The sequence below is a fragment of the Mustela erminea genome, chromosome 5, assembly GCF_009829155.1.
Source record: "Mustela erminea isolate mMusErm1 chromosome 5, mMusErm1.Pri, whole genome shotgun sequence".
Lineage (NCBI taxonomy): Eukaryota > Metazoa > Chordata > Mammalia > Carnivora > Mustelidae > Mustela > Mustela erminea.
This window is the reverse complement of record NC_045618.1, coordinates 45652666-45676871: the sequence shown is the minus strand read 5'-3', so window position 1 is coordinate 45676871 and position 24206 is coordinate 45652666. Positions and strand designations below refer to the sequence as shown.

At 39.7% G+C, this 24206-nt stretch overlaps 1 protein-coding gene across 6 annotated transcripts in view; it reads right to left on the bottom strand.

Annotated features, from left to right (window-relative positions):
• TRIP4 (thyroid hormone receptor interactor 4) overlaps window positions 1-24206 on the bottom strand; it is a 67976-nt gene that overhangs the window by 36622 nt on the left and 7148 nt on the right. For all 6 annotated transcript variants that reach the window (XR_004285702.1, XM_032342832.1, XM_032342834.1 and 3 more), the window contains 4 exons: window positions 14070-14282; window positions 11585-11663; window positions 7079-7208; window positions 4521-4736 (listed from right to left, as the gene is read on the bottom strand). Coding sequence is in view for 5 of the 6 variants with exons in the window: in XM_032342832.1 (XP_032198723.1) it covers window positions 4521-4736; window positions 7079-7208; window positions 11585-11663; window positions 14070-14282 (638 nt within the window). In the remaining variant the exon portion in view is untranslated. The remainder of the gene's footprint in view (window positions 1-4520; window positions 4737-7078; window positions 7209-11584; window positions 11664-14069; window positions 14283-24206) is intronic.

Genomic DNA, 24206 nt, shown 5'->3' with positions numbered 1-24206 from the left:
ATGGGGCTCTCCACTCAGTGGGGATAGAGCCCTGCATGGGGTTCTCTGCTCAGCAGGGAGCCTGCTTCATCCTCTCTCTCTCTGCCTACTTGTGATCTCTGTCTGCCAAATTAACAAATTAAAGTCTTTAAAAAAAAAAAAAAAAACGATAGAACTAATCTTACTGATTAGTAATAGATCACAGGTCCTGCAGGAACCGTAACTTATTCTTCTTGATATCTCTATGTTACTTGCTGCTGTACTCCATGTTCTTGCCAGATGCTTTAGAAATATTTGTGGATAATGATAATTGTGAGGCACAACATAATGAAAAGCTTTTACCAGGAGGAAAGGTTAATTAAATACAATTTATTAATACGATTAAAGAGATATTTGTTAGGAACCTCAGATATCCAAGGCAACTTGGATATCCAGGAGGGGCACCTGGGCAGCTCTGTCAGTTAAGCACTGGATTCTTGATATCAGCTCAGGTGTTAACCTCAGGGTCCTCAGAGTCATGTGTTCCAGCCCCACATTGAGACCAGCATGGAACCTACTTAAGAAGAAAAGAAAGTGTGGAGGACATGGTTCTTGCCTTCAAGAAGCTCTGAATCTAAACAGCAGGTTTAAAACAGCTATGAAGATGATGAACAAAAACATGGAAGGATGTAGCTATTATACTATGATACAGTTATTGCAATTACTGCTATTATCATCTCACCTGTTGTACCAAATAGGCAGGTATTTCAAAAGTGAACATTGAGGGAGAAATTTCCAAACCAAGGAAAAAGCAGAGACATAGGCATGAAGCAAAAAGAAAAGAAAAATAAGAATTTTTTTAAAGCATTTTATTTTAAGACTTTATTCATTTATTTGACAGACAGAGATCACAAGTAGGCAGAGAGACAGGCAGAGAGAGAGGAGGAAGCAGGCTCCCTGCTGAGCAGAGAGCCTGATGCAGGGCTCGATCCCAGGACCCTGGGATCATGACCTGAGCCGAAGGCAGAGGCTTTAACCCACTGAGCCACCCAGGCGCCCCTGAAAAATAAGAATTTTTGAGGGAAGAGGTGAGTCTAAATAAAATAAGAGGTGGGGAGACAGTGTGATCTAAAGGAAGGAAATAGATTTGAGATATAACAAATGAGAAGTATATCTACAACTCTAGAATCTATAAAAGAAGTAATACAAATTTTAAAAAAGAAGTAATACAAATAGCTAATCAACACTTTTTTAGAATGTTCAGAATTACCAGCATACAACCAAAGCAAAGAAATGTGAATTAAAATTCTGATGAAATAAATACCATTTTTCATGTGTCAGAAGGGCAAATTTTTTTTTTAAATGTTGAGAAAGGGATGAGGAAATTAGCATCTTGCTATCAGGTTATAACTGACAGGTCAAAAAGTATGCATAATATAAGATACGGTTTGAGATACTGTCCAATTTCACTTCTAAAAGGCTGTGCCACTTTTCATTGAACATAAAAATAATTTTATTATTATAAATGGAATTCATAACTGGAAATAAAAATTAATGGGAAAAAGTTAAAAATTCTTAAACCCATCACCCCAAAATAATTTTTTTCTTTTTATCTACGTATCAAGTATTTAATTGGTGAGAACGAATAATTATTTTGAAGTTAGTGGTAGAATTTCTTTTATGGAGAAAATAACCTTTGCTTAGGAAACTTCTATAATGGATTTTCCAGATCTTAAAAGGAAGGCCAAGGATTGGACCTTGTGGCAGCATTATTGTGTTTACCAATATCTGCTTGTGTGTGTGTTTGAGAGAGACAGTGGGGGAGCACAAAGAAAGAAAGAGAAAGAGGGGGCAAGGGAAAGAGAGGCAAGGAAGAGAAGGAAGGAGGGAAGGAAGACAGACACCCATGCCATTTGCAAAACAGAAAGCAGAAAGTGAGATCCTTTCTTTTCAGTGCTATGCTTGCGCCAATACCGTATCTCTGAACTCCACATTCAGTAACTTCATGTTGGTAACTTGAAATTGGCCATGATGGAAATTTTTTCATGAAACTTTATTTTTTAGAGCAGTTTTAAATTCATAGGAAAACTGAACAGAAGGTTTACACATTTCTCATACACTCTTTGCCGCCATACATCCATAGTTTCCCCCGTGATAACCATTCCTCACTTAAGTGGTACATTTGTTTTTTTGTTTTTTGTTTTTTGTTTTTTTAAGATTTTATTTATTTATTTGACAGACAGAGATCACAAGTAGGCAGAGAGGCAGGCAGAGAGAGAGAGAGAGAGAGAGGAGGAAGCAGGCTCCCTGCTGAGCAGAGAGCCCGATGTGGGACTCGATCCCGGGACCCCGAGATCATGACCTGAGCCGAAGGCAGCGGCTTAACCCACTGAGCCACCGAGGCGCCCCAAGTGGTACATTTGTTAAAATTAAGCAGCCTACACTGACACATCATTATCACCCAAAATCCATACTTTACATTAGGGTTCACTCTTGGCATTGAGGCTGTACCATTTTAATAGTCCCATCCACAGTAAAAGAGCATCTCGAGTTTCCTACATTCACAGATTATGCAATATTTTATATATATATTTTTTATTTCAGCCAATTTAATGATGTATTATGTTTTAAAATTTGCATTTCCCTTTTAACTAGTTGAGCATTTTATATTTTTCTTCTTTTTAAAAAAAAAATTTTTATTTATTTGACAGAGAGAGAAAGCGAGAGAAGGAACACAAGCAGGGGGAGTGGGAGATGGAAAAGCAGGCCTCCCGCGGAGCAGGGAGCCAGATGCGGGGCTTCATTCCAGGACCTCAGGATCATGACCTGAGCCGAAGGCAGACACTTAACAACTGAGCCACGCAGGCGCCCCTAGTTGAGCATTTTTTTTTTTAATGTCTATAGGCTATTTGCTTCACCTGTAAATCGTCCTTAACCTTTGCTCATTTTTCGAATGGATTGTTTTCTATGTTTCTTCTAATTTGCAGGAAGTCTTTATATAGATATTCCTCTTTTGACTTAAAAATGTTGACAATATTCTCTCAGTTTGGTAGAATTTTTTTACTTTATTAAAAATATCTTGGGGCACCTGGGTGGCTCAGTTGGTTAAGTGGCTGCCTTCAGCTCAGGTCATGATCTCAGGGTTCTGGGATTGAGCCCCAGGTCGGGCTCCCTGCTCAGGGCAAGTCTGCTTTTCCCTCTCCCTCTGCCTCTCTTTATTTCTTTCTTATCTTTTTATCTCTTCTACAATTAACTATTTAGTCAAACTTACTAACGCAGTATGGTTTGAGGTACAGAGCTAATGTAGATTTTTTCCAAGTCGGTGCCCAATCATCCCATCATATATTTAACCCTTTTCTTACTATTCAGAAATGCTACCTGGTTCAGGGGCACCCAGGTGGCTCAGTCAGTTAAGCATCCGACTCTTGATTTTGGCTTTGGTCATGATCTCAGGGTGGTGGGATGGAGCCCCATGTCAGGCTCTGTGTTCAGCAGCGAATTTGCCTGAGATTCTCTCCCTCTTCCTGTCCCTCTGCCTCTACCCTGACTTGTGCACATGCATGCACTCTCTCTAATAAATAAATCTTTTTTTTTTTTTTTTAAGAAAGGAGAAATGCTGTTTCAATTACTAATTTATACATGTGTGGACACAAGCACACATAATTCAAGATTGTTTCTGGATTCCTTTACATTTCATTGATCTTCTCCACGCCCAAACTGTACCTCATTGTTTTAAAAAGTTTATCAAACTACAGCAATTTTCTAGAAGACAAATTCCCCTCACTGTTCATTTTCAAAATTGTCTTAGCTACTCTTTTTTTTTTTTTAAGGATTTTATTTATTTATGAGAGAGAGAGATCATAAGTAGGCAGAAAGGAAGGCAGAGAGAGCGGGTGGGAAAGCAGGCTCCCTGCTGAGCAGAGAGCCCAGTGCAGGGCTCGATCCCAGAACCCTAGGACCAAGTCCCGAAGGGAAGGCAGAGGCCCTAACCCCCTGGGCCACCCGGGAGCCCCAGTCTTATTTACTCTTACAATGATTCCAAATGAATACATAAGTATTTTTAAAGATTTATTTATTTATTTGACAGACAGAGATCACAAATAGGCAGAGAGGCAGGCACAGAGAGAGAAAGGGAAGTAGGCTCCCCGCTGAGCAGAGAGCCCGATGCAGGGCTCGATCCCAGGACCCTGGGATCATGACCTGAGCCGAAGGCAGAGGCTTTAACCCACTGAGCAACCCAGGTGCCCTGCAAATGAATATATTATTTTTAAAATCAACAAAAATAGAGGTGCCTGGGTGGCTCAGTCATTTAAGCATCTACCTTCCGTTCAGGTCATGATCCAAGGGTCCTGGAACTGAGCCCCATGTCAGGCTCCCTGCTCAGTAGGGGAGTCTGTTTCTCCCTCTCCTTCCATCCCTGCCCTTGCTCACACTCGCTCTCTCTCTTCTTAAAACTTTTAAAAAATAAAATAAAATAAACAAATAACAGATCCATGACAGGGGGAAAGTCCTCTACAGTCAAACTGCCCCCTCCCAAACCCTTTCCGGTGCTGCCCACTTACCTGCTGTGATACTCTGCTAGTGGATTTTCATCCTCCACGATCTTCCTGCCTGCAAAGTCAATGGTGACTTTCTTAGAGAGCCGAGACATATGTCGAAATTCTCTCAGCTCTTCCTCTCGCTTCTGCAGAGTCTCCCGCTCAATTTTAGACAACCACTGGTTAGAATCACTGGCAAAGTAATCTGACTCATCATCAATGACTTGGGTCCTTCGAATGCTAAGTAGGTAAAAAACAGAACACATGTCAACTGGGTCACCTGTTGATAAAACAGGGACTTGATATCCTGAGATTATTACCTCAAATATAGATGCCCAAAAAAGTCCAAAATCAGGTCAAGCTCTGCTTGGTTCCCAGCTTCTGCATATATCTTATCCCCATTGCAGTCTCAGCTCAGCTCTTGAAACTAATCTCACTCTCAGGCAGAAGAAGACACAGCATATAACCCATTATCCTTCTGCCATTTTTTTTTCAAACTGGTCCAGCCATAACTGAGCTTCCACCAGGTTTTGCGACATCTGAATTCATGTCTCAGCAGCTTACTCAATGTCCCCTTTTACTGGGACCTTGTCTATTCTTGCTAGGCCCAACTGCTGTCCTTTCCCTTAGAAACTAAGGAGTGCTATCCTGGACTATTTAAGTCCTATGGCTTACTTTTTTTTTTTTTTTTTTTTAAAGATTTTATTTATTTATTTGACAGACAGAGATCATAAGTAGGCAGAGAGAGAAAGGGGGAAGCAGACTCCCCATTGAGCAGAGAGCTCGATGCGGTGCTCCATCCCAGGACCCTGGGATCATGACCTAAGCCGAAGGCAGGAGCTTTAATCCACTGAGCCACCCAGGTGCCCCATTATGGCTTACTCTTAGGACATCCTACCACTCTACTACTATAAGCCAGTTTCTACCCCTTGCCCCCCAAAACCTATCTCTAGTCCCTCACTAAAACACTAAAACACTGGTCAAATTCTAAGATATGGCCTCAGGCCTATTCCTAAGATCATACTGACAAAGAAACTGAGAACTAGAAGGAATTTTGATGACCCAACCCTCTCATTCTATAGATAATGAGCCTGGGGCTCAAAGAAGTTAAGTCACTACTCAAAATGAACAAATCCAGTAACAACTGACTTTGTGCATAATATACAAAGTGACATAACACACACAGTGATGCCTGTGATATACACAGACAGGCACATGGAAATACTGAATTTAGATTCATATATAGATTTCAATTTTTCAGGACACAGCTGAAATTCTACAAGTTTTAAAGTAGACTGAGACGGGGAGGTTTCAGAGGGCTCAGGAGAAAACTGGTCCTACATGTGAACCTAAATAATGAAACTGGTACCCTGGAACACATGAGAAAAGGGGCCATTAGCAGGGAGAGACCCCTTTCTAGTTTCCATTTACCCAGAAATGTACTCCATTGCCAATTCTATTTCTAATGATAAAATTTTATTGAGTAGGGACAGAAGTGATATTTAAAGGATTAAGAGTAAATATGAGTTAAAAACCTTTGCGATGAGGGCACCTGGCTGGCTCAGTGGGTTGAGCCTCTGCCTTTGGCTCAGGTCATGATATCAGGGCCCTGGATCAGTCCAGCACCAGGCTCTCTGCTCAGCAGGGAGCCTGGTCCGCCACCACCCCGTACTCCGCCTCTCGGCCTACGTGTGATCTCTCTCTGTCAAACAAATAAATAAAATCTTGAAAAAAACAAACAAAAAAAACCTTTGTGATGGGCTTACTTAAGAAATAGCTTTCCAAGATATATCTCAGATTTACAGCAAATGGTTTGGAAGGAGGAAGCGTGTCTAACTAAAGGATTATAATGCCCAGAATAGACTCCCAGTTTAGGTACAATAAGTAAAAAATTCAGGGTTCTCCAAGGACCCTCACAGATTCTCACACAGCCATTTGAAAAATGAGTGTATAAGTCCAATTTAAACAATTTTACCACTGGCTCTGAATACATATTTTGTTCAAAAGAAGAAAAACGTGTAAGAAATAAAAAACAGAATTAACAAATCAATAAAACTGTCTCCTAAACAAAAGTTGATGTGCTAAATGACAAACGTGTAGGAGTGTAAAAGCCAATTTAGGGACATTTTAATATAGTGATCATTAACTTAGAAAACAAATTAAGCATCAAAGGGAAGGAAGGGTAAATCATGCCTTTCTATGATATGCCACTACCCACACTCTTCCAGAGGCAATTTCTTACAGCAGACTACACAGGGTAAGCACTCTAACATATGCCAACTGGCTACAAGCGGAACAACTGAGGAATTCTGTCAACCCAAATCAACTTTCTGGGGGTATACCAGCATCTGCCAAAAATTAAAAAAAATGTTACAGGGTAAGATCCTCTTGGTGGGAGCCTAATTCATTCAAACATGAATTCAAAAACAAGATGTAAGCCATGTTATGCAGAACTCTTCTTTTACTGTGAATCTTTCATACTCCACCCTAGAAAGGTACCAAGTGGCAGAATAAATGTTCTAATGGCCAGAAATTATAGACTAGTCTATTGCTTAGGATTTGTTATTCAAACCATATCATACCTAGTTCTGTCAAATTCTAACAGTTTGTCTTTGTGCTTAATAGCCTTCTCCAGACCAGACTTAATTCGCAATTCTTGATGAGGAAGAAGGTCCTTGGTAGAGATGTCCACTTTTCCAGAATTCTCCGTCCCTGAAATTCAATAAGGAAACCAAACGGTGTCAGCCTATAATATAAATTAGTTGTATCACTGGGCAGCAAAGAACAAAGAATCAGAAGATCTGGCTCTGCTCCAGATGGCTGACAGTCTTAACTGCAATGAAAAACAAATACACAGGCCAAGCTTTACTTATCAAGCATCAAGCATGGCTTGATACCGAATCAGTTCTCAGTATATAACAGGATCTCTTTCTGAAGTTTGGATCACTAAGGGTACCAAATTGTTACACAATATAAAAATGCATTATAGGGGCACCTGGGTGGCTCAGTGGTTTGAGCCTCTGCCTTCAGCTCAGGTCATGATCTCAGGGTCCTGGGATCGAGCCCCACATCGGGCTCTCTGCTCAGCAGGGAGCCTGCTTCCCCCTCTCTCTCTGCCTGCCTCTCTGCCTACTTGTGATCTCTCTCTGTCTATCAAATAAATAAATAAAAATCTTTAAAAATAATGCATTATAAATGAAAAGCTGACTATAATCTTTAAACATACTTTCACATAGCAAAACTAAAAACTAAATAATGGAAGGCAAGAGTAGAAATTGCAGGAAAGGGATAGAAATTAATGCTGAAAACTCATCAGATGCTAAGCCACTTAATATATTACATTATTTAATTCTCCCAATAACTGTGTAAGACAATTTATATTATGTTTCCAGAAAAAGAAACTGAAGTTCAGAGACAATAATAAACTTATTGAGTCACTCAGGTAGAAATTAGAAGATGGAAACAAAATTTAAACTTAGGTCTAATGAGCCCAAATTTATTCCTTGGCTCATGTGTCATCTCCTGTGTGACAGCAAACCAAAAGTCTATATATATCCCAGAAAAGAGAGCCATCAATTATGATAAAACCAAGACCTAAGATGTGTTAGGAAAATGAGGCTATATAAAGGTTGACCTTTCTTTTTATTCAAACTCCAGGACTGTTCAAAGTCTTGTCAAAACTCTCTTTTAAGGTTAGAGAGAGATTCTTGAGTTCTGAATATAAGAAAAACACTTAGAACTACCTTTACTTATAATAATGACCTTAAAGCAATCCTAACTGAAAAGGTATGGAGACATATTCAACTTCTTTAATAAAAATTTTTAAAAAAAGATTTTATTTAGGAGAGGAGTCAAGATGGCAAGGGAGTAGCAGACTGAGATGACATCAGGTCGCAGGAGTACAGTTAGAAAGTTATCAAACCATTCCGAACACCTACAAATTCAACAGGAGATTGAAGAGAAGAGCAGCAATTCTAGAAACAGAAAATTGACCACTTTCTGAAAGAAAATTTTTCTTACATTAAATTATTTTGGTCTAGATAAAAAATACTTCTATTTATTCATTTGAGAGAGAGAAAGAGAGACATAGAGAGCACAAGCAGGGGGAGAGGCAGAGGGAGAGGGAGAAGCAGGCTCCCAGCTGAGCCAGGAGCCCAACATGGGGCTCCATCCCAGAACCCAGAGATCATGACTCAAGCCGAAGCAGACACCCATCTATCCGAGCCACCCAGGTACTCCTTCAAGAAAAAAATTTTTAAGTATAGAGATAAAAATATTTGAATATCAAAATTCCCGGCTCAGCGGGAGCCTGCTTCTCCCTCTCCCTCTGCCTGCCATTCTGCCTACTTGTGGACTCACTTAAGCTCTCTCTCTCAAAAAAATAAAATCTTAAAAAAAACAAACACAAAAAAACATTAAAAAAATTCAATAGTGACAGGTTTTAGTCACTATACAGTTACAGATTGGTATATTTTGGCAAGGTAACGTGGCAAATACATTTTAAGTGTCAAAAATGATCATATTAGGAGCGCCTGGGTGACTCAGTGGTTTAAGCCTCTGCCTTCGCCTCAGGTCATGATCTCAGGGTCCTGGGATGGAGCCCCGCATTGGGCTCTTTGCTCATTAGGGATCCTGCTTCCCCCTCTCTCTCTCTGCCTGCCTCTATTTTTAAAATCATATTCTTAAAAAATTCTGAAAAAAATTTTTTTAAAGATTTTATTTATTTATTTGATAGACAGAGATCACAAGTAGGCAGGGAGATAGAGAGGAGGAAGTAGGCTCCCCGCTAAGCAGAGAGCCCGATGCAGGGCTTGAACCCAGGACCCTGGGATCATAACCTGAGCCGAAGGCAGAAGCTTTAAATCACTGAGCCACCCAGGTGCCCCTTAAAATTTTTTTTTTTAATTTTAATTTTTAAAAACATTTTTAAGAGAGGGAAAGAGGGGTAAGAGGCAGAGGAGAATGAGAATCTTAAGCAGGCTCCATGTCCAATGCAGAGCCTGTTGCAGGGCTCAGTCTCACAAACCTGGGATCATGACATGAGCCCAAATCAAGAATTAGATACTTAGGGTGCCTGGGTGGCTCAGTGGGTTGAGCCGCTGCCTTCAGCTCGGGTCATGGTCTCGGGGTCCTGGGATCGACCCGCGTCGGGCTCTCTGCTCGGCGGGGAGCCCGCTTCTATCTCTCTCTCTCTCTCTCTCTCTCTCTGCCTGCCTCTCTGTCTACTTGTGATCTCTCTGTCAAATTAATTAATTAACTAATTAATTAATTAAAAAAAAGAATTAGACACCTAACAGATTGAGCCACCCAGGTTATCCCTAAAGAATCATATTCTTTGTGGGGCCTTGCTGGCTCAGTCAGTGAAACATGCAACTCCTGATCTCAGGGTTGTGAGTTCAAGCCTCATGTAGGGTGTAGAGACTACTTAAAAAAAAAAAATCAGGGGCACCTCGATTGCTTGGTGGGTTAAGTCTCTGCCTTCAGCTCAGGTCATGATCTCAGGGTCCTGGGACAGAGCCCGGAATCAGGCTCTCTGCTCAGCAGGGAGCCTGCTTCCCCACCTGCTCTCTCTCTGCCTGCCTCTCTGCCTACTTGTGATATATCTCTCTCTCTCTGTGTCAAATAAATAAAATCTTAAAAAAAAAAAAAGAAAGAAACTAATTATAAACTACTAATTGAAAAAAGGAAAACATAAAATTCTATATACATTATGATCACTACTTTATAATACCAATCAATCAATCTTTATTAAAAAAAAATGGGGGAACCTAAGTGGCTTAGTCAGTAAAGTGATTGACTCTTGATTTCAGCTCAGGTCATGATCTCAGGGTACTGGGATCAAGCCCCGTGTTAGGTTTCATGCTCAAGGGGGAGTCTGCTTGAGATTCTCTCTCCCTCTCACTGTCCTTCCCATCCCCAGCTTGTATGTGTGAGCTCTCTCTAAAATAAGTAAATCTTTAAAAAAAAATGAACTAAAGCAAAAACAAAAACTACATAGATGTAAATTTAAAAATAAAATCTTGGGCCGCCTTAGGTGGCTCAGTCATTTAAGCACCTGTCTTCCACTGTAGTCATGATCTCAGGGTTCTGGGATCAAGCTCCACATGCAGCTCCTCCCTCTTCCTCTGCCCCTCCACCCACTCCTGCTCTTTCTTTCTCAAATAAATAAAATCTATAAAACAAATAAATAAGTATGGTAAAATTTTACAAAATTAAAAAAATACATATTTTTTAAAGTTTTTAATTTAAGTAATCTCTACACCCAACATGGGGCTCAAACTCACAACCCTGAGGTCAAGAGTCGCATGTTCCACCAAATGAATGAGCCAGGTGCACAGTCCTGAACTATTTTTATTATGTGTTTTACAACTATAGAAGACTTAGAAAAGAGCTGGAAAAAAAAAGTAGACTTCTGTATAATTTTCAGTTAGCTTCCCTTAATGTTAATACCTTATCTTACATAACCATAGTATATTTATCCAAAGAAATTAACATGAGTACAATACTATTAACTAAATTACAGTCTTTATTTGGATGCCAACGTTTTTGCCATTAATGTTATTTTCCTGCTCTGGAATCAAACTCAGAATCCCACATTGCAGTTAGCTGTCATGTCGCCTCAGTGTCCTCTAATTTGTGATAATTCTTCAGCCTTTCCTGGTTTTTCATGACCTTGCAAATCTTCTATTCTTAAACTTTTCATCCAACAATTTTAGTATCCATTAGTGGATCTTGCCCATGGCAATTACTACTACTGTGGTATTCTAATTGGTGATTTTCTATAACCCTCATTCATTCATGGTAATAATTGGAATTCTTCTATAATAAATAGCTATCTCTTCTCTCCCATTTATTAACTTATTTATTTAATTTGAGACATTAATTTTATTCTTTGGGTTATAATCCAATATTATTAGTAGTAGTTTTTTTGCTCAATGTTAGGTGGTTTTAATAACTTTGAAAAAATGATTGTAGAATAAATGAGTGAATAAACTGCATCTTGCATACCAGGATACAAGAAAGAAACAATCAGATACAACAAAATGTATCCACCACCACCATGATCCAATGGAAAGATTGCTGCCTACCTGACATTAACTTCTTCAGCAGTTTCTGGCTCTTATTAGAGTCACGCTGTAAAATATCCTGTTCTTCACGAGTACATACCTATAAAGTAATAAGAACAAGACACATGATCCTAGTTACATTAATTTTGTTTGCTTGATATCCTAAAATGTAATCTCAAATTACACATTAGTTATGGCAATAAAATAATGAGACTGTTGCTGGTTTTGTTATCCAAACACACCAGAAATATACATATCCAAATGAGTTTGCCCTTGTCTCTTTCCACTTCTCCCTTCTTTTATGAACAACAGAAAAAACTTACCTCACTGGAAGTGCCCCTGAATGATTTGTTTAAAAATGAAAAAAAAAAATCTTACATACTTTCAAAGGACAAAGATTTGCTATCACTGAGAATGTTGGGAAAAACATGTAAGACTTTTTTTTTTTAATTTGAAGATTTTAATCGGGCTCCTTGCTCGGCAGGGAGCCTGCTCTCCCTCTGCCTCTGCCTGCCATTCTGTCTGCCTGTGCTCGCTCTCTCCCCCTCTCTCTCTGATAAATAAATAAAATCTTAAAAATAAAAAAAATAAAATAAAATAATTTAAAGATTTTATTAATGTATTTGACAGAGAGAGAGATCATAAGTAGGCAGAGAGGCAGGCAGAGAAAGAGGGAGAAGCAGGCTCCCCACCAAGCAGAGAGCCCAACGTGGGACTCGATCCCAGGACCCTGAGATCATGACCCGAGCCAAAGGCAGAGGCTTAACCCACTGAGCCACCCAGGCGCCCCGTAAGACTTTTTTTTAAAAGATTTCCAGTTCTGATCATAAAATCCAAGTCTTATGAAAGAAGATAAGTAGATGTCTTATTAGAAAGAACCAGAAAGAGGCACCTGGGTGGGTGGCTCAGTTGTTAAGCATGCCTTCAGCTCAGGTCACCATCCCAGAGTCCTGGGATTGAAGCTGCACTGGGCGGGCTCCCTGCTTGGAGGGAAGCCTGCTTCTCCCTCTCCCACTCCCCTTGCTTGTGTTCCCTCTCTGGCTGTATCTCTCTCTGTCAAATAAATAAATAAAATCTTTAAAAAAAAAAAAGAAAGAAAGAAAGAACCAGAAAAAGCAAATTACAATGCTACCAATGAAAACTAGTCTAATTTTTACACTTTTATAATATATATATTTCATTTCTTTGTCTTTGAATATTACCTACTTATAAAATAATGATATATTAAGCAAAGAAAAAGTTCTGTTTATTATAAAATCACTGCAACGATAAGAAGGGAGGCAAAAAAAATAGTTATTTAAAAACAATTTCAGGGGCGCCTGGGTGGCTCAGTGGGTTAAGCCACTGCCTTCGGCTCGGGTCATGATCTCAGAGTCCTGGGATCGAGTCCCGCATCGGGCTCTCTGCTCAGCGGAGAGCCTGCTTCCCTCTCTCTCTCTCTGGCTGCCTCTCCGTCTGCTTGTGATTTCTCTCTGTCAAATAAATAAATAAAATCTTTAAAAAAAAAAAAAAAAATTTCAGGGGCGCCTGGGTGGCTCAGTGGGTTAAGCCTCTGCCTTCGGCTCAGGTCATGATCTCAGGGTCCTGGGATCGAACCCGCATCGGGCTCTCTGCTCAGCGGGGAGCCTGCTTTCCTTCCTCTCTCTCTCTGCCTGCCTCTCTGCCTAGTTGTGATCTCTGTCTGTCAAATAAATAAATAAAATCCTTAAAAAACAAAACTAAACTAAACTAAACTAAAAACAATTTCATACTGAATTTATAAAGCTGCAAGACTTAACGACCAATTTGCTTTACATTGCTCCATGTCTTGAATTGAAGGACGCAAGGGATCTAGCGGAAAACAGTGAAATTGGCTGTAAGTTGCCTCAGTTGCACACGAAGTTTCTGCCAGCAGCTATAGGGCATTTCTCTAGAGAAAACCCCATATAAGAAGCTATTTACTGCTGTTTTATAAATTTTTGTTTTATGAATATTTTTGATGGAAAAAACTACATTTTTTAGGCGATTCACTATCAGCTTATTTTTTGAGTATACTGAACAATTAAAGGACCCATCAGAGAAGAAAAAACAAAGAAATATAAAATGGATGTCGTCACTGATACTAAAGCAACTGCTTCTGCCAGCCTGATCAACTGGCAGAATAAGTTTTCTAGACAAACTCATTAGGGTGTTTGTAAGATAGTTACTACTACATTCTTGAGGTCATTCTCTCAGACAATGAAGGTAAAAAGGAGGTATCCTGGAAACAGAAGCTATAATAACCGGAGAATTATGTTACAGTACAAGACTTGGAGTCAACAATGTATATACTCAAAACTCTTCTCACTAATAGGCCTCAGTACTAAGACATAACCTTGGGTTTTTGACTAATTAAGTTCCTGCTACTAGAGTTAACTGAACATTGGAGGGAAAAAATTTCCTAAGAAAAAGAGAAATTACGAGGGGTGTGAATGTCCCTACATATTCAACCAAAGGACAGTAAAATAAAATACAAAAAACAATTTACCAGGGTACCGCAGAAAAAGCAGGGGCCAGAGCCCTCCTGTTCACAGACAATGCGCCCACAGATCAGACAGTTATTGATCAGCTTATGCTTCTGGCCCAGGCAATCACATGGATGGCGACCAGGGATCAGGACTGCAAGCCTGTCCTGTCCCTCTTTTGTGTATAAACTGACAAACTTTGTCTTCTTCTTTAAGGAGTTGCTGTTCTCTTGTACCTAATTGTACAAAGATATCAGAAATAACATCAAATAATTAATGGTAAGAAGAGAAAAACCTCAGTTCAGTTCAATGACAACTTATACACTGCCTAGGAACCATGACAGAAGGAAAGGAATGGGAGAAATACAAATTAAGGGTTATCATCAAGGGTTTGAAGAAAGGTTAGATTCTAGAAAACCTAGCTGATATGCCTTGCCTTTTCTGCCAGTAGCTTTCTTTCTTTCTTTCTTTCTTTTTTAAAGATGTTATTTATTTATTTGACAGACAGAGATCACAAGTAGGCAGAGAGGCAGGCAGAGAGAGAGGAGGAAGCAGGCTCCCCGCTGAGCAGAGAGCCCAATGCGGGGCTCGATCCCAGGATCCTGGGATCATGACCTGAGCTGAAGGCAGAGGCTTTAACCCACTGAGCCACCCAGGCACCCCTGCCAGTAGCTGTCAATCCTCTATTACAGCTGGTGGAAAGCAAATGTAGCAGTAAAAGCTATTTATGTGGCATATTTAAGCATAGCTAAAGTAGAGATCATAAGAAACAAAAATGCCCTTCAAAATAGATAATACTCGGGGCGCCTGGGTGGCTCAGTGGGTTAAAGCCTCTGCCTTCGGCTCGGGTCATGATCCCAGGGTCCTGAGATCGAGCCCCGCGTCAGGCTCTCTGCTCAGCAGGGAGCCTGCTTCCCCTTCTCTCTCTGCCTGCCTCTCTGCCTACTTGTGACCTCTATCTGTCAAATAAATAAATAAAATCTTAAAAAAAATAGATAATACTCAAATATCTTTAAATATGATCAATAAAATAAGAAAAATCAAGCACCTGGGTGGCTCAGTGGGTTAAGCCTCTACTTTCAGCTCAGGTCATGATCTCAGGGTCCTGGGATGGAGTCCTGCATCAGGCTCTCTGCTCAGCAGGGAATCTGCTCCCCCCAACCACTGCCTGCCTCTCTGCCTACTTGTGATCTTCCCCTCTCTGTCAAATACATAAATAAATAAAATCTTTTAAAAAATAAAATAAAATAAGAAAAATCAAGAAAGGGGTATGTGGGTGGCTCAGCTGGTTAAGCATCTGACTTTTGATTTCAGCTTAGGTCATGATCTCAGTAAGTGAGATGGAGCCCCGAGCTGGGCTCGTTGCACAGCACGGAGTCTTCTTGAGATTCTCTCTCCCCCCTTTCCCTCTGCCCCTTCCCCTGCTCATACCCTTACTTGCTCTCTCTCTAAATAAATAAATCTTTCAAAAAAAAAAAAAAAAGAAGAAGAAAAAAATTAACTCCATAAGAAAAAGATGACACAATAGAAAAATGGGCAAAAGATCTAAACAGGAACTTCATAAAAGAAAATATCCATGGGGCGCCTGGGTGGCTCAGTGGGTTAAAGCCTCTGCCTTCGGCTCAGGTCATGATCTCGGAGTCCTGGGATCGAGCCCCGCATCGGGCTCTCTGCTCAGCGGGGAGCCTGCTTCCTCCTCTCTCTCTGCCTGCCTCTTTGCCTCCTTGTGATTTCTGTCTGTCAAATAAATAAATAAATCTTTAAAAAAAAAAAAAAAAAAAAAGAAAATATCCAACTGGTCACAAGATACACGAAAAGATGCTTAATGACTTTGCTACTCATCATGGTAATGCAAAATAAAAACCAAACTGCAATACCAACCAGAATGGCTAAATTGAAAAAGACAGAAAATACAAAATGCTGGCAAGGATACAGGAAGAACAATTAAAGCTTTCATACACTGTTGGGGAGTATACACTGCTACCTACTAAAGCTGAACATATGTATAGCTTGTGATCCAGCAATTCAGTTCTCAGATATACATGCAACAGAAATGTGCAAAAATGTTCACCAAAAACATGTACAAGAATGTTCACTGCAGCACTAGAATTGAAAATTATCCAAATGTTCAACAGATTGATGTATTCATTTAACAGAATCCTCTGTAGGAATGAGAATGAAAAAGTATAGCTATATAAAACAATATGGATAATTTTTTTTAAAGATTTTATTTATTTACTTGAGAGAGAGAGAGTGAGAGAGAGAGCATGAGAGGGCAGAGGGTCAGAGGAAGAGGCAGACTTCCACTGACAGGGAGCCCGACTTGGGACTCGATCCTCGGACTCCAGGATCATGACCTGAGCCAAAGGCAGTTGCTTAACCAACTAAGCCATCCAGGCACCCAATATGGATAATTCTTTCAAAGAAGCCAGACACTAAAGAGTACACACTATTTAGCTCCATTTACACAAAACTCATGAGTAGGCAAAACTAACATGGTGTTGAAAGTCAGGAAAGTGTTTTCCCTTGGGAGGGATGTCATTTTGGGGCAAAATGGGGGTCCTCTAGAGGAATAGTAATATTTTTATTCTGGATATAGAGGAATGGTCAGTTTGTGAAAATACATCTGTTCACTTCCGTATATATGTTATAAAATAAAAAGTTTAAAAAGAGAACTATATTTATCAGCCTCTGTCTTAGTCCATTCAAGCTGCTATAATAAAATATCACAGACTGAGTAGCTTATAAACAATAGAAATTTATTTCTCACAGTTTTAAAGGCTAGAAGTCTAAGATCAGAGTGCCAGCATGGTTGGTGACCCTCTTACAGGTCAAAGGAATGATTTCTTCTAGATCATTGTATCATGACACAATAAAAGGGACTAGGGAGTTCTGTGGGATCTCTTTTACAATACAAATCCCAAGAATGCCTGGATGGCTCAATTGGTTAAGCATCTGCCTTCAGTTCAGGTCATGATCTCAGGGCCCTAGAATGGAGTCTTGCTCAGTGGAGAGCCTGCTTCTCCCTCTGCCTGCTGCTCCCCCTGCTTGTGCTTTCTCTCTCTGGCAAATAAATTTTTTAAAAATATTTAAAAAAAGGGCGCCTGGGTGGCTCAGTGGGTTAAGCCGCTGCCTTCGGCTCAGGTCATGATCTCAGGGTCCTGGGATCGAGTCCCGCATCGGGTTCTCTGCTCCGCGGGGAGCCTGCTTCCTCCTCTCTCTCTCTCTGCCTGCCTCTCTGCCTACTTGTGATCTCTCTGTGTCAAATGAATAAATAAAATCTTTAAAAAAAAATATTAAAAAAAAAAAAGAATACTAATCCCATTCATGAGGGCTATACGTTCATGACATAAGAATGTCCTAAAGGCCTCACTTCCTAATATAATCACACTAGCATTTAACATATAAATTTGGGTGGGAGGGGGCACCTGGGTGGCTCAGTGGATTAAGCCTCTGCCTTGGGCTCGGGTCATGATCCCAGGGTCCTGGGATGGAGACCTGCGTCACTCTCTGCTCAGCGGGGGGCCTGCTTCCCCTCTCTGCTTGTTGCTCTGCCTACTTGTGATTTCTCTCTCTGTCAAATAAATAAATAAAATCTTAAAAAAAAAATTTCTTGGGTAGGAGGACATAAATATTAATATTAAATATCCAGACACATAATTGTATAGATGCCTCTTGCTTTCCCTTTTCAGGGAAGAAAAATCTTTTTTTTTTTTTTAAAGATTTTATTTATTTGTCAGAGGAAGAGATAGAAAGAGCACAGTTGGGAGAGTGGCAGGCAGAGGCAGGCAGAGGCAGGCAGAAGCAGGCTCTCTGCTGCAGAAAGCCTGATGTGGGACTTGATCCTAGGACTGGGATCATGACCTGAGCCAAAGGCAGATGCTTAACCGACTGAGCCACCTAGGCATCCCCAGAAAGGAAAAATCTTAAGAGTTCTAATGGATGGGAAAATTACTACAAGGAAGAGAAAAATTCTTGGCTAAGTATAAAGGAAGGTGACATGCCCTAACGCCCAAAGCCAAGAGTTGAGATATAGGGATAATTTAAGTCAATCTAGGTAAAAATTAAAATCTAAGAAAGTGCTAAAGATTTTACCCAATCTAGCACACTGCCATTTTTTAAACTAGTCAATTATGTCTTTGGCTGTCAGTGATGGTGGTGAGGAGACTAAAATCTCTAAACAGAAACTTGTACTTGACTCTCATTAAATTATCCAGTAACATTAAAATATGGTATTTGAAGGCCGTGCTTTGATGAGTTCTCATATACATACAGGAAATGAGTATACATTGAGAAATACAGTAGAGAAGGAAAGAATAAGACAAGCAAGAAAATTCATACCATATTACCGCACTGCTTAAAACCATTTACTGGCTTCCCACTGTGCTGAGAATAGAAATCCAAGCTACTTATAATGCCCTATAAAGTTTTAGATACGGTCTCCAGGTGCTCTCCAACCTCATGTATATATCACTCTTGCTCTGTTCACTATGTGCCAGCCACACAGGCTGCTGTTAGTTCCCAGAACACCTGTCTCCACTTCCCCTTTGCACTTGTCATTCCCTCCATCTGAACTGTTCCTAGCCCATCTCTTCATATACTTTTCAGTGTTCAGTTCTTAGCTATAGTTTTACTCTCTCAGAGAGGCTTTCCCTGAATGTCCTATATAAAGTAGCTCCCTTCCTACCAAGTACTGTCTATCACACTGCCCTTTGTACTTTTTTCATGGCAGTTTTCACAGTCTATAATTACTTTTAAAAATTGGCTTTTTAAAAAAGATTTTATTAAAAAACAAATAAATATTTTATTCATTTTACATAGAGGGAGAGAGCTAGCACAAGCAGAGGGAGAAGCAGGATCCCCGCTGAGCAGGGAACCCAACGCAAGGCTCAACCCCAGGATCCCATGATCACGACCTGAGGAGAAGGCAGACACTCAACAAACTGAACCACCCAGGTGCCCCTTGACTGTCTTTTCTATCTTTCCTTTGAACCACTAAGATGTAATCTAGGAGAGCATGGGAACCTAATATGGTTTGTTTACTGCTATTATTCTTGACATATAGTAGACACAATACAATTTTCTAAATAACCAAATGAACTGTCTATAGAAGTTAAAGACACATTTACCTACAGGTCCATAAGTGGAACTATAAGTACACAACAAGATCATTTTTTATGATTCCAGGTCTATGAATTTGCTCATTTACTAAAATGTATTGTAAATATATTTTAAAATTTTGTAAATATATTTAAAATTTTATTTAAAATTTTTTATTTTTTATTAAAAATTTATTTAAATTTTGTAAATATATTTAAAAATATTGTAAATATATTTAAAAATAAAAGTATATCTAAAAATAAATTGTAACCCCCAAATCAATACACCAGGTACTTCACAATCATTTGTGGACATGCACAGCGTGGCAAACAATCTGATCTTCCAAATGCATAGATCTCCCACTAAAAGGCTAACCAAGGCAGTAATCTGCCTTCTCGTTTCAGCTCTCATACTGTAAACAAAAGTCTTATTTTTAGTCTACTTAGTGCCACTTTTTGTTCATGAACTCGGTATTTAAAATGGCCCTATGCATAGTGCTTAAGTGTCACCTAGTATTCCTAAGCTCAAGAAGGCTATACCTATGGGGTGCCTGGTTAGCTCAGTGGGTTAAGCCTCTGCCTTCAGCTCAGGTCATGATCCCAGGGTCCTGGGATCAAGCCTCACACTGGGTTCCTTGCTCAGCAGGGAGCCTGCTTCCCCCCCTCTCTCTGCCTGCCTCCCTGGCCACTACTGATCTCTCTCTCTCTCTATCAAATAAATAAATAAAATCTTTAAAAAAAAAAAAAAAGAAGAAGAAGAAGAAGGTTGTACCTTACATAGGAAACAGGTGTTAGATAAATTTTTTCAGGCATAAGTTATAGTGCTGTTGGCTGTGAGTTCAATGTTAATAAATCAGTAATGCATATTAAATAAAGTGTCTTTAGGGTGCCTAGGGGGCTCAGTCATTAAGCATCTGCCTTTAGCTCAGGACATGATCCCAGGGTCCTGGGATAGAGTCCTACATCGGGCTCCCTGCTCAGCAGGAAGCCTGCTTCTCCTTTTCCCATTCCCCTCTCGCTGTGTTTCTGTCAAATAAATAAATAAAATCTTTAAAAAATAAAGTGCCTTTAAACAGAAGTACTGGGGCGCCTGGGTGGCTCAGTGGATTAAAGCTCCCGCCTTCGGCTCAGGTCATGATCTCAGGGTCCTGGGATCAAGCCCCGCATCGGGCTCTCTGCTCAGTGGAGAGCCTGCTTCCCTCTCTCTGCCTGCCTCTCTGCCTACTTGTAATCTCTGTCTGTCAAATAAATATATAAAATCTTTAAAAAAAAATAAACAGAAGTACATATAAAATAAGGTTAAGTACTGAATGTTTTATAGAAATGTTGTGACCAGATGCTCACAGAAACCTAACCCTGTATTTCCCCTAAGAGTAATGGTTCAGGGGACCTGGGTGGGTCACTCAGTTAAGCATACAAGCCTTTGGCTCATATCATGATCCTGGGATCCTGGGATCGAGTGCCAAATCACACTCCCTGCTCATCGGGGAGTTTGCTTCTCCCTCTCCCTCTGCCTCTCCCCTACTATGCTTACCCTCTCTCTCTCTCTCAACTAAACAAAATCTTAAAAAAAAAAAAAAAGTAATGGTTCAGTATTCACTAATTCAGTGTACACTACAGTGTTAATAAGAAATTACTACGTAGGGAACAAACCATTTTTTTCAAAATCATTTTCCAAGTTTGCTTAATGAGTAGAAAATACTTAAGAACAAAATATAGACTTGGAAACAGGTTGTTGAAAGATAAGCTGCTCTTAAAGCATTAAGAGATATAAAATTAAATGTTAAGTCAGTATTAATTAGTTCCCTACCCAAGCCTGGGAACTTAAGAGTGAACCATGCTTTTATTTTCCCTCATGAAACATACTTAACAAGCAAGCATCAAGGCACTTTATTCATTAAGATCCATTACTAAAAACAGTGAAATACTCTGTTAAGCTAAGACTGGCATCTACTGCACTAAAAAACTAGGTTGTAGCACCATATTACATAGTTAATGGTGGCTTTAATGTGGATTGGTAAATGAGTGAGTTGACCAAACAGATTAGAGCAGCATAGGACTGGATGGATGAAAGACTAAATTATTACAAAAAAGGGGTAGCTCAGGGGTTGGGCCTCTCTGCCTTCAGCTCAGGTCATGGTCTCAGGACCCTGGGATGGAGCCCTGCATCCAGCTTTCTGCTCGGTGGGGAGGCTGCTTCCCCCTCTCTCTCTGCCTGCCTCTCTGCCTACTTGTGATCTCTCTCTCTGTCAAATAAATAAATGAAATCTTAAAAAAAAAAAAAGTTTTAAAAAAGAGCTTTAAATTATTACAAAAAAGAAATATCAAAAAGAATTGGAATATTAAATTTTAAAATATTTATCAATAGCTTCAAAATATTTAAAAACTAAACTGGAAGTTCTGAAAAATTATCCTTAGGAAATTGACTCAAAGGAGAAAACATAGATAATAGTTCTCATGTTGTTTTCAACAACTTTCTCTACTGGATGCTAAAATTTATTAAAGTTATTATTGGGGTTATCTGGGTGGCTCAGTCAATTAAGCAACCAACCCTTGATTTCTGCTCAGATCATGATCTCAGGGTTGTGAGACTGAGTCCTGCATCAGCCTCATACTCAGTGGGGAGTCTGCTTGAGATTCTCTCTCCCTCTGCCACTCCCCCTAACCCCCACTCTCCTCTCTAAAATAAATAAATAAACCTTTAAAAAATTCCATTGTTGTATTTTATGTTATTATTTAATGATTATTTTACTTATCTTTAAAGATTTATTTTAAAGAGAGTGCACGTGCAAGAGCACACATGCACAGGAGCTGGGAGAGGGGCAGAGGGAGAGAAACTGAAGCAGATTCAGTGCTGAGCACAAAGCCCAACTCGAGGTTTAATCTCACACACAGAGATCATAACCTGAGACAAAACCAAGAGTCAGAGGCTCCACCAAGTGAGCCACCCAGATGCCCCCACAATTATTCTTTAAAAAATGAAATAAGGGGGCGCCTGGGTGGCTCAGTGGGTTAAGCCGCTGCCTTCGGCTCAGGTCATGATCTCAGGGTCCTGGGATCGAGTCCCGCATCGGGCTCTCTGCTCAGCAGAGAGCCTGCTTCCTTCTCTCTCTCTCTCTGCCTGCCTCTCAGTGTACTTGTAATTTCTCTCTGTCAAATAAATAAATAAAATCTTTAAAAAAAAAAATGAAATAAGGGTTTAAAATTTTTTTCCATTATTTGAGGCAGCTGGCTGGCTCAATGGAGCATGTGACTCTTGGTCTTCGGGTAAAGAGTTCAAGCCCCAGGTTGGATATGGAGCTCACGTAAAAGAATAAAAAATGTTATCTGTGATTTGATCACTCTGGCCAGAAAATATTCTCTTTACGTTCCCATTATACTTTTACCCCCTTAAGATTCTATGTACTTGCAGTCACCACTTGTAAAATATACATTCACACATATCTATGTAATACATCTTCTACTTTAAAACCAAGTAATTTCACTGATAAGAGTAACAGAAAAATCACTCAAAATAATGTTCAGATGAATTATAAACCTAAATGTGAAAACTGTAACATTTAAACTATTAGAGGAAAATTTAGAAAAATATATTTTTTTACTTTGGGATGGGAAAAATGCCATAAGGCTTAAGTAAGCTATAAAAAGCATAAAACAAAGAAAAAGATCAATACATATAACTACATTAAAATTGAAAATTCCTGGGCACATGGGTGGCTCAGCTGGTTAAGCAACTGCTTTCAGCTTAGGTCATGATCCTGGAGTCCCAGGATGGAGCCCTGCATTGGGTACCCTGCTCAGTGGGGAGTCTGCTTCTCCCTCCTACCCTCCCCACTCTCGTGCTCTTGGTCTCTCATGCTCTCTCTCTCAAATAAATAAATAAAATCTTTTTTTTTAAATTTATTTATTTGAGAGAGAGACAGTGAGAAAGAGCATGAGTGAGGAGAAAGTCAGAGGGAGAAGCAGACTCCCCATGGAGCTGGGCGCCTGATGCGGGACTCGATCCCAGGATTCCGGGATCATGACCTGAGCCGAAGGCAGTCGTCCAACCAACTGAGCCAGCCAGGCGTCCCATGAAAAAGACTTTCAACTCAGCAGAAAAGCAGATCAAGAATATGAAGAAGTAGGGGCACCTGGGTGGCTTAGTCATTAAGTGTCTACCTTTGGCTGAGGTCACAATCTCAGGGTCCTGGGATTGTGCCCCACATCAGGCTCCTTGCTCAACGGGAAGCCTGCTTCTCCCTCTCCCACTCCCCCTGCTTGTATTCCCTTTCTTGCTGTCTCTCTCCCTGTCAAATAAATAAATAAATAATCTTAAAAAAAAAATATGAAGAAGTAGGTCATAATAATCCAAAAGGCTAAAAAAATGGAAACCAAAAACAAGTCAACAAACTCTCCAAAATGACACACTCTCAATTTAGAATTCATGTGTATGCAAAGTAAAATGAAATACCATTTCTTACACTTAAAATAGGCAAAACTTGGGACGTCTGGCTGTCTCAGTCTGTAGAGCATGCGACTCTTGATTTTAGGATTATAAATTCAAAACCCCCATTGGTGTAGAGATCATTTTTTTTTTAAGTTAAATAAAATAAATAAAAAATAAAAACAAAATAAGAATTTTTTTAAAGGGCAAAACTTTAAAGGCTTCACATTATGTATTGGCAAAGAAGAAGAAAAGAGAAATCACTTACCTTGATGGAAGGAGGTAAAAATTGGTACAATTACTTTAGAAATTAATTTGTTAGTTTCAGTAAAAGAAAAACTAAGAAAGCCTATAACCCAGCAATTCAAATAACAGGTAAATACATCCTAAAGAAACTCTCAAGTGTACCTGAAGGAAATATGTATAAGAATGTCCAATGCAGGGGTACCCGGGTGGTAAGCACACGGGTCTTCATTATATTAGTCATTATTCTTTCTGGGATTTTTCTACCTAAAAAAGCCTATTTATGAACTACCATATGATCCAGCAACCCCACTTCTGAGTATACATCCAAAAGGATTAAAAGTAGGGTCCTGAAGAGATAATTGCACACTGATGTTCAGAGCAGCACTATT